This window comes from Drosophila serrata, unplaced genomic scaffold (assembly GCF_035046125.1).
Source record: "Drosophila serrata isolate PLE 108 unplaced genomic scaffold, ASM3504612v1 contig_2, whole genome shotgun sequence".
NCBI lineage: Eukaryota > Metazoa > Arthropoda > Insecta > Diptera > Drosophilidae > Drosophila > Drosophila serrata.
This window is the reverse complement of record NW_028256900.1, coordinates 628,344-637,512: the sequence shown is the minus strand read 5'-3', so window position 1 is coordinate 637,512 and position 9,169 is coordinate 628,344. Positions and strand designations below refer to the sequence as shown.

Sequence of the window (9,169 nt, the reverse complement as noted above, 5' to 3'; positions counted from 1 at the left end):
GTCTAGATTTTTCCTATAATAATTCTTGGCAACACTGGCGCACACACACAAACAAAACACACCAAACAGCTGGCGGCGCAGAAGACTCCGTAGCAAAAACACGGGAAGAAGGGACGAAGGAAGAGGGACTTTTATTTTGATTTCGTTGGCCAAATTGAGTAATGGCCGGACTCCTTCACCTGACCAAAAAGTGCAGCCTCCACCTACCAATCTACTACGGACGCGTGAAATGCCACACCGCTGCTAAGGGAGCACACGTGCAGGCGAGAGTGGTGAGTAGCACTTCTCCCGTTTCAAGGCCACGCGCCGAGCGCAGAGTCACTATCTAGACTAGATTGCTATTTCGTAATTACGCGTAAATGCCTGATGAATTGGCGGTTTAAATGATGACTGGGACAAACGGAGGCGGAAGCGGTCAGGCAGCAGTCTGCGTGTGTGTTGTTTTGGCCCATTTTCCGAGCTAAATCCCGAATTAATGCACCACAACCACCCTTGCTTCTTTACTTGCAGCAAGCGTAGAGCGAAGAACTAGAGACGGGCAAAACAGCACACACGCAGCAGGTCAGGGATCAGGCACAATGGGTCGTACTCAGCGTCGTCGTCACAGCCAGCTCCACAGCAGGGACAAGAACCACAGGGACTCCAGCTCCTTGCAGGCTCTGTACGTTGACCTCCACTCCCGGGGTTGGCAGAACTCTACGCACCTTTCGGCTTGCAACTTTGCACAAACGGGCAGAGGACTGTGCTCGAAGCGGGCGACTTTTGCCTCTGAGGATGAGCTGATACGTCTGCCTGTGGACTGCCTCATAAGTATAGCCAACCTAGAATCCGATAAAACTTTTAAGGAGCTATTCAACAAGGAGCTCTTTGACAAGGACGCCAGGATCTCCTTTCAGGCCCTTATAGCCTGCTATCTTATGTACCAAAAGCACCTACAAGACTGCTCAAACAGCTCAGCCTACACCGCCTACTTAAATACGCTGCCTGTGAGTTACTCCACACCCTATTTCTGCTCCATTCCCGAGTTACAGTGCCTGCCCGAAACGGTCCTGGAACGAACAGTGGCCCAGAACCGGCAGATAAAAGAATACTACGGAATAATCAAAAGTCTGGTGGGCTCCTTGAGCTGCCAGTGTTGTGACCAAAGCTACTGCCAGGAGATTTGGACCCTGTCTGATTACCGGTTGGCATACTTTGCCGTAAACACCCGCAGTGTATATCTTAGTGCCAGGTTTCTGAAGAAACAGAGCAGCCACTTTCAAGGCTTACTCAGCGGAGACACCAACTTGGCATTAGCTCCCTTTCTGGACCTTTTCAACCACTCGGATGCCGTGCAGACCACCGCTGAGATACAGGCTAAGGACTACGTGGTCACCTTAAAGTCCCTGCCTCTGAGTGAGATCAAACCCTACAAGCAGTTGTTCATCAGCTACGGCGCTCTGCCCAACTTTAAACTCCTGACTGAGTACGGATTTTGGCTTAAGGGCAATGCCCACGACTACTTTGAGTTCTCCCTGCTGGACATCGAGCATATGATCAAGCACCGCAAAGAGCTGTGCTCGCAGACCTTTCACCGCAACATCTTTAAGTTCATAAGGGAGCATAATCTATCCGATCAGATGTTCGTCCACCTTGGGGACGGATGCTCCCACAATTTACGGGTGGTGCTGCACCTGATTTTCAAGCAGCAGGCCTACTTTCCCAACATACTCAACCAGATTGCCTTTGGCGATGCCGATCAGTTCGAAGACGTTCAGCCGGAGCTGACGTATCTTGTAAAGTACAAGGTGCAGGAGTACGAGATCTTTATCGGAGAGCTGGATAAACTTCCCGAGCTGACGGAGAGTGGATCTATTGCGCGATCTTATTTGCAAGAGTGTATTCGTTACCTGGGCGACTTTGAAGCTATGCATTTCTGACTAAGGGAACCTAAGATAAGTTTAAATTTGGAGCAGAGTGGAGAGTACTTTCTCAGGGATACTTTTGTACTCTTATAAGAATTGAAATGTCATCATTTTTAAATAATTGATAGGTCATAAGTTATTCCTACTTAGTTTCGCTGAGCATAACCGTTATCGAGTTGAGTTTTTTTATACTAATGAAATGAAATGAATATATTTCTAAAACGATATGAGTCAAAATGTTAACGGCTTTTATAATAAATCCCTACAAAGCCCTAACCTCCATTCCGTGTTCATTTGATCCAAAATTGTACACCTTTTTCAGCTGTACTCTTCGCTAGCCAAGAGTGATGACCAATCTGCCAGCAACGATGGCAAACGGAAAAAGATCACACCCTTTACGCCGACACCGGGAAGCAAGCTGCTGGGCGGAGTGTTCGGCAAAAAAGCCAAAGGTAAGGTGCCCGTCCAGCCTCCAGTGTTTCCCAGATGCCTAACCGATGTCGGAATATGCGTAATTAACCCAGCACCCACTCACTTCGATACAGTTTATTGTTTAGTAATAGCTTCTCACGCTTTTTACGATTGACTAACCCCAGACAATTGAGTTACCTTACCCCCAAAAAGTTGTTTGTTTGTTCGTTTGTTTGTGCGCTTGTTGTGTGTTGAGCGCCTGTCTGAATTTGGCTGCATCCAAGTGGATTCAATGCAGGTGGAGCACCAGCAACATCAACGACAGCAACGCTACAGCGGCAGCACCCACAACGACAACAATTACGACTATGTCACGTTCATATAGGAAGCGGCAGCGGCGATGGCAGCTCAGGACTGGGGAAGTTGGACGCACCGGAGGTCACCTCCAAGGATATGCTACGCGCCATGATGGCCTATATTTGGCCGAAGGAGGATCCTCTAGTGCGAAAGCGGTGAGTAATGGAGAAGTCCAGATCCAAGGTGCTGAATAATACCTGTTCTCGATTTTATAGAGTGGGCATCTCTTTGGGTCTGCTGGCAGGCTCTAAGCTGCTGACCGTCTGCGTTCCATTTATGTTTAAGGGAGCAATAGACACCATGACCACCCTGAACATGGACACCGCACCGGATGCAGTGCTCTCGGCAGCCACTGCCCTGCTGCTCGGATGTAAGATGGTGAATTATGGATACTCCAAGTATATATAATAATGAATCTCCCCCAGATGGCATCGCCCGCGCTAGTGCCGCGGGCTTCAATGAGCTGCGTAATGCGGTGTTCGCCAAGGTGGCCCACCATTCAATCCGTAAGATTGCCAGCAATGTGTTCCTGCATCTCCACAATCTGGATCTGGCCTTCCATCTGAACAAACAGACCGGCGCCTTGTCGAAGACCATAGACCGAGGCTCTAGGGGCATCAACTTTGTGCTCTCCGCCATGGTCTTTAACATCGTGCCTACGATCTTCGAGCTAGCGCTCGTGTCCAGCATTTTGGGTGTGAAGTGCGGCCTGGCTTTCGCCGGCGTGAGCATGGGCTGCGTGGGCATCTACGCCTTGTATACGTTGAGTGTGACCCAGTGGAGGACCCAGTTTCGGGTGTACATGAACCAGGCCGAGAACGAGGCCGGAAACAAGGCGGTGGACTCCCTGATCAACTACGAGACAGTGAAGTACTTCAATAATGAGAAGTACGAGGCAGGCTGCTACAATGAGGTGCTGAAAAAGTACGAGACGGCCAGCCTTAAAACCAGCTCCAGCTTGGCACTTCTCAATTTTGGACAAAACGCCATCTTCAGCAGTGCCCTCAGTCTGATCATGGTGCTGGCAGCCAAGGAGATCGCCCAGGGCAACATGACGGTGGGCGACTTGGTGATGGTCAATGGCCTACTCTTCCAGTTGTCGATCCCCCTCGGCTTCCTGGGCAGTGTGTATCGCGAGGTGCGGCAGGCGCTACTGGATATGCAAGCCATGTTCACGTTGATGAATGTTGACAGTCGCATCCAGACTGCGCCCAATGCCCAACCCCTGTTCGTGGACAACAGCAATTCGTCTATTGAGTTCCGCAACGTGAGCTTCGAGTACGAGCCGGGTAAGCCGATTTTCCGTGACCTCTCGTTCACTATTCCCGCCGGCAAGAACGTGGCCATAGTTGGGGGCTCTGGCTCTGGAAAATCTTCAATGGTTCGTCTCCTGTTCCGGTTCTTTGAACCGAACTCTGGCAAGGTTCTTATCGGCGGCCAAGACATCAGCGCCGTGGACCTGGAGAGTTTGCGCAAAGCTATCGCTGTGGTGCCACAGGACTCAGTGCTCTTCCACAACACCATCGAGCACAATATCCATTACGGCAACCTGACAAAATCGCATGCCGATGTGCAAAACGCGGCTCGTATGGCAGATCTGCATGACTCTATCATGTCCTGGCCGGCTCAGTACGGTACGCAGGTGGGCGAGCGGGGACTGAAGCTCTCTGGTGGCGAGAAACAGCGCGTGGCTATAGCCCGAGCTATTCTCAAGAACACACCCATCCTGATCTTTGACGAGGCAACCAGCAGTCTGGACTCCATTACGGAGCATGTGAGTGTGGATTCTGCATAAAGAGGTGTATGATAATATTATAAGCCTTTTTCGTTTTGTTTCCACAGAACATTCTGCAAGCATTGACCCGTGCTACCTCCGGTCGGACTAGCATTTGCATTGCCCACCGCCTGTCCACTGTCAAGGACGCCGATGAAATCCTGGTGCTGGAAAACGGACGGGTGGGCGAGCGCGGCACCCATGCGCAACTGCTGACGCAGAACGGTCTGTATGCGCGCCTCTGGGAGACGCAGACTCAGCAATTTGATCCAAGTAAAGAGTCCAGGGATGAGACGATAGCCGGTGCGGCATAGGCTTGGTCCCATACCTCCTATATGTATGTTTGTTCCGACGTTAAACCAACCCCATTCGATCGTCCCTAATCTGTCCCCCCAACCCTTACTCCCGTAACCCATTAAGTATCATTGTGGCGTTTGTAAATACAGTTGTAGATATGCGATAGGAGAAAGAACATATTTAAAAGGGATGCTGCGGTACAACATGGAACATTTATTATCAGTTCTATCACTCAAAACATTCTACGGCTATGTTGGAGATTGTGGCCTCCATCTTATCATATTCTCAATCTCTCTCCCTCACGGCCAATGGAATGGGGACATCGTAGAGCAAGTACAAAAGGCAGTTGGCAATGTGGCCTAGGAACTGGTGGTAGTTGATCACCCGCTGCTGGAACTCCTGCCACAACGGCAGGACGGATCGATCTTTTGCCAACGAACCCGGGTCGTCTATCGTGATGCCCTGCTCCATCATGGTTTTGTTAGTGTACGTGAACAGATAGGACGCTGGCCGCTGGCCAATGGTGGTCACTAGGTGGGTAATGTTGCTCTCCAGACCGATACTCTTGCCGGCTGTAAGGAAATAGGCTTCCGGATCCATCTCGTTCCGATATCGCACGTTGCCCTCTAGAATGGTCAGCGTGCAATTTATGAGATCCGGCGAGATGAAGTTAGTGAGTGTTAGACCAGGGAAGTCAGCCACGAAGATGACGTCGGAATAGTTGTTCCATGCCAGCACCTCAGTCTCGATCGTCCGAAGCTTGGGCCTCATGTGATTCAGTTCAGTGAGCAGGGGTAGCGACCAGGAGGTGCTTTCAAAGGGCGACCACTTGGCCTTGAGGAGATCCACACGCGGATCAAAGGAACGCTGTTGAAAGCGGCCGTTCATGGAACACCAGATGTCAAAGTAGACGGAGATGTTGTTGCTAATAGCTGCCGGCTGACCCACACGGAGATTCTCCTCGATGCATTTGGCATACTGCACCGCCATGTCGGCGTACTTGGTCCAGCGATCGTACTCCGTAAAGGCGTAGGGGTTCAGGTTATGCACCTGTCGGCTCTCATTGTCCACCACCTGAATGGAGGTCTGCAGGGTGTCGTACGAGTGGACCATCATATCCCAGGAGTAGCCGTATAGGCCATTCGTCCAATTATTGTAGCCCTTGGTAATGAAGTGGGAGTAGGGCAGAAAGAGCTGCAGTGCGCAGTATCCGAGGATGAGGCAGGTGCGCAGCCTGGCCAGAATTCCTGGCTGCTTGATCGCCTCTGTTGAGGGCTGGGTGGGCAGAAGTGGCTTTGATTCACCACCCCATATCCTCCGTGGCCAGTCGGGGCTGAAGAAGAGCGGCACCTCGGCCAAGCACACCCATGGAAACATGCCTAAAGATAGATTTCGAATGGTTTCAATTGATTCATTTTTGGACACTCACTCACCAATCACAAATAGCCGGGAGTTCATCAGATGGAAACTGAGCATAAAGGGGGTGACCAGCAGGCGCGTCCTCTCCATAGTCATAAAGAAGGCGATGGACAGATCGAAAACGGCGGTGAACCAGTGAACGATCAGCAGGTCGATCGTCTCCGAGTCTAGCATCTGGCGGAACGGTGTGAAGAGCCAATGGTGGCTGAGGTTGGACATGGCGTATCCCGAGAGCCACTCCACGGAGAACTTCTTCAGCCCCGCGTACAAGTACAGCACGAAGAACTGGAACTTGATGAGGAAGTAGTTCCAGTAGGGAATGTATTGACTCCTCCTTCGCGGATGAAGCCAGCTCTCCAGGGAGCTAAAGGATAAAACAACATTAGGATTTTAACGAATTCAGAGTGTTCCGCTCTCCAGACCAGTAAGACTCTGCCTGGGTGAAGAGCAGCAGCGTGCCCGCTAGCCCGAACAGGTAACTATGGTTGTTCCACGTTGGCTTGTCCAGCAGGAATATGTACCAGTATGGCACCAGGAAGGCCACACAGCTCGCCCGGAATCGAAAGCCCAGCGTGATGCCCCAGGCCCCCAGCCACATGCACAGGTAGACGCAGCCCATCAACGGATATGGCAGAGCACCAATCTCGTTAAAGAGTGGAAAGTGACAGTGATGTGGTTCGCCAAACCGTACATCCAGCTGGCCACCGCCTCGCTCCTCCGCTATATCGATAAGCATAGCAGCGCCGTAGAGCATCCGAAAGATGCCCAGAGCGGCTCCATCCACGGGTCTCTGCAGCCACAAGGTAAAATGAGACAAGCTGATGAAGTTGCTCAACTCATGGCCCATACAATCGCGAAAGAATTGCCCAAGCATTGAGCAATCCCTTGCTACGAGAGAAACTTTCTCGGTGACAGACTTTTCCGTTCGACGGTCCTTTGTCGCTGTAGCATTCTCTAGAGAAGTAGCTTTCGCGATCAACTTGCGTTTGGAGTTGGCCATTCTGGAAGTAGCTCTGAAAAGTAAAAGATTGCTTTAGAGGATACGCAAGGTAATTTTTAAGTTAAAAAATTTCATAACTCGGCCAAAAATGCATTAATTTCCATTAGGAAAGCATTCTTTTGTTTTTCTTTATTAGGTTAATAAATCTGTAATTTTTTAGCTTAATTATGATGTTTTGAAAAACACTGATTATTTAAAAAAATTGCCGGCTTTTATACCTTTTTGCGTGGTATTATAAGTCAGAATCTTATACCGGCAAACGCAGTATGCAGATTTGTTAGCGCCTTACAAATTAGCACATAACAGCTGTCCGAATTGAAATTAACGCATTTTTGGCTTAGTTATGATGTTTGCAAAACACTGAATTTTTACAAAAATTGACTGTTTTTATACCTTTTTGCTGGGTCTTAGTATTATTCAGAAGCTTAAAACACAATGAAGGAATCATTCCCGACCCTATAAATCATATATATTATTGTTCAGAATGAACAGCTGAATCGATCTAGCCATGTCTAGTGGCAAAATAAATGTTTGCATTTTTTTCCGAAATTTGAAAAAAACATAAGGGGTTACATCATTAAAATTTGCTAAATTCGACCAAAAATTGAATTTTTTAAATTTCAAAACGCAGTATGCAGATTTGTTAGCGCTATAAAAATTAGCACAGAACAGCTTTCCGAATTGAAATTAACGCATTTTTGGCTTAGTTATGATGTTTGCAAAACACTGAATTTTTACAAAAATTGCCTGTTTTTATACCTTTTTTCTGGTTATTATAATTTCAGTCCGAAGCTTTTAACAGCATCAACAAACGCAGTATGCAGATTTGTTAGCGCTATAAAAATTAGCACAGAACGGCTTTCCGAATTCAAATTAACGCATTATTGGCATAATTATGATGTTTGCAAAACACTGAATTTTTACAAAAATTGCCTGTTTTTATACCTTTTTTTCTAGTTATTATAATTTCAGTCCGAAGCTTTTAACAGCATCAACAAACGCAGTTGCAGATTTGTTAGCGCTATAAGGACTACCACAGAACAGCTTTCCGAATTGAAATTAACGCATTATTGGCATAATTATGATGTTTGCAAAACACTGAATTTTTACAAAAATTGACTGTTTTTATACCTTTTTGCTGGGTCTTAGTATTATTCAGAAGCTTAAAACACAATGAAGGAATCATTCCCGACCCTATAAATCATATATATTATTGTTCAGAATGAACAACTGAATCGATCTAGCCATGTCTAGTGGCAAAATAAATGTTTGCATTTTTTTCCGAAATTTGAAAAAAACATAAGGGGTTACATCATTAAAATTTGCTAAATTCGACCAAAAATTGAATTTTTTAAATTTCAAAACGCAGTATGCAGATTTGTTAGCGCTATAAAAATTAGCACAGAACAGCTTTCCGAATTGAAATTAACGCATTTTTGGCTTAGTTATGATGTTTGCAAAACACTGAATTTTTACAAAAATTGACTGTTTTTATACCTTTTTCTGGTTATTATAATTTCAGTCCGAAGCTTTTAACAGCATCAACAAACGCAGTATGCAGATTTGTTAGCGCTATAAAAATTAGCACAGAACGTCTTTCCGAATTCAAATTAACGCATTATTGGCATAATTATGATGTTTGCAAAACACTGAATTTTTACAAAAATTGCAGGCTTTTATACCTTTTTGCTGGGTCTTAGTATTAATCAGAAGCTTAAAACACAATGAAGGAATCATTTCCGACCCTATAAATCATATATATTATTGTTCAGAATGAACAACTGAATCGATCTAGCCATGTCTAGTGGCAAAATAAATGTTTTCATTTTTTTTCCGAAATTTGAAAAAACATAAGGGGTTACATCATTAAAATTTGCTAAATTCGACCAAAAATCGAATTTTTTAAATTTCAAAACGCAGTATGCAGATTTGTTAGCGCTATAAAAATTAGCACAGAACAGCTTTCCGAATTGAAATTAACGCATTTTTGGCTTAGTTATGATGTTT

General features: G+C 46.6%; 3 protein-coding genes across 6 annotated transcripts in view; 2 read left to right on the top strand and 1 right to left on the bottom strand.

Annotated features, from left to right (window-relative positions):
• The first annotated feature begins 34 nt into the window (after window positions 1-34).
• On the top strand, window positions 35-4,915 carry ABCB7 (ATP binding cassette subfamily B member 7). 3 transcript variants are annotated; one of them, XM_020961564.2, is made up of 6 exons: window positions 35-272; window positions 2,227-2,356; window positions 2,701-2,827; window positions 2,888-3,042; window positions 3,098-4,446; window positions 4,515-4,915. In XM_020961564.2, the coding sequence occupies exons 1-6, from the start codon at window positions 162-164 to the stop codon at window positions 4,758-4,760; spliced, it is 2,118 nt and encodes a 705-aa protein (XP_020817223.2). In that variant the 5' UTR covers window positions 35-161; the 3' UTR covers window positions 4,761-4,915. The 3 variants fall into 3 exon arrangements, with proteins under 3 accessions (XP_020817223.2, XP_086687655.1, XP_020817222.2); XM_086831529.1 differs by having other exon boundaries at window positions 48-272; window positions 511-2,356; XM_020961563.2 differs by having other exon boundaries at window positions 80-272; window positions 2,614-2,827.
• Window positions 579-2,180, top strand: LOC110190905 (SET domain-containing protein 4). The gene has a single exon (XM_086831612.1). It carries the CDS (start codon window positions 579-581, stop codon window positions 1,917-1,919), a length of 1,341 nt encoding a protein of 446 aa, XP_086687738.1. The 3' UTR covers window positions 1,920-2,180.
• A 7-nt stretch (window positions 4,916-4,922) lies between the features above and the next one.
• GC (gamma-glutamyl carboxylase) overlaps window positions 4,923-9,169 on the bottom strand; it is a 68,667-nt gene continuing 64,420 nt past the window's right edge. For both annotated transcript variants that reach the window (XM_086831304.1, XM_086831374.1), the window contains exons 2-4: window positions 6,585-7,175; window positions 6,177-6,526; window positions 4,923-6,122 (exon numbers count right to left, since the gene is read on the bottom strand). In XM_086831304.1, the coding sequence (XP_086687430.1) occupies window positions 5,029-6,122; window positions 6,177-6,526; window positions 6,585-7,175 (2,035 nt within the window). In that variant the 3' untranslated portion in view covers window positions 4,923-5,028. The remainder of the gene's footprint in view (window positions 6,123-6,176; window positions 6,527-6,584; window positions 7,176-9,169) is intronic.

Coding starts and splice junctions, on each gene's coding strand:
- LOC110190905 (XM_086831612.1), top strand. CDS start 579: ATGGGTCGTACTCAGCGTCGTCGTCACAGCCAGCTCCACAGCAGGGAC.
- ABCB7 (XM_020961563.2), top strand. CDS start 162: ATGGCCGGACTCCTTCACCTGACCAAAAAGTGCAGCCTCCACCTACCA. Junction 2,828..2,887: donor GATCCTCTAGTGCGAAAGCG/GTGAGTAATGGA, acceptor TCGATTTTATAG/AGTGGGCATCTCTTTGGGTC. Junction 4,447..4,514: donor TGGACTCCATTACGGAGCAT/GTGAGTGTGGAT, acceptor TTGTTTCCACAG/AACATTCTGCAAGCATTGAC.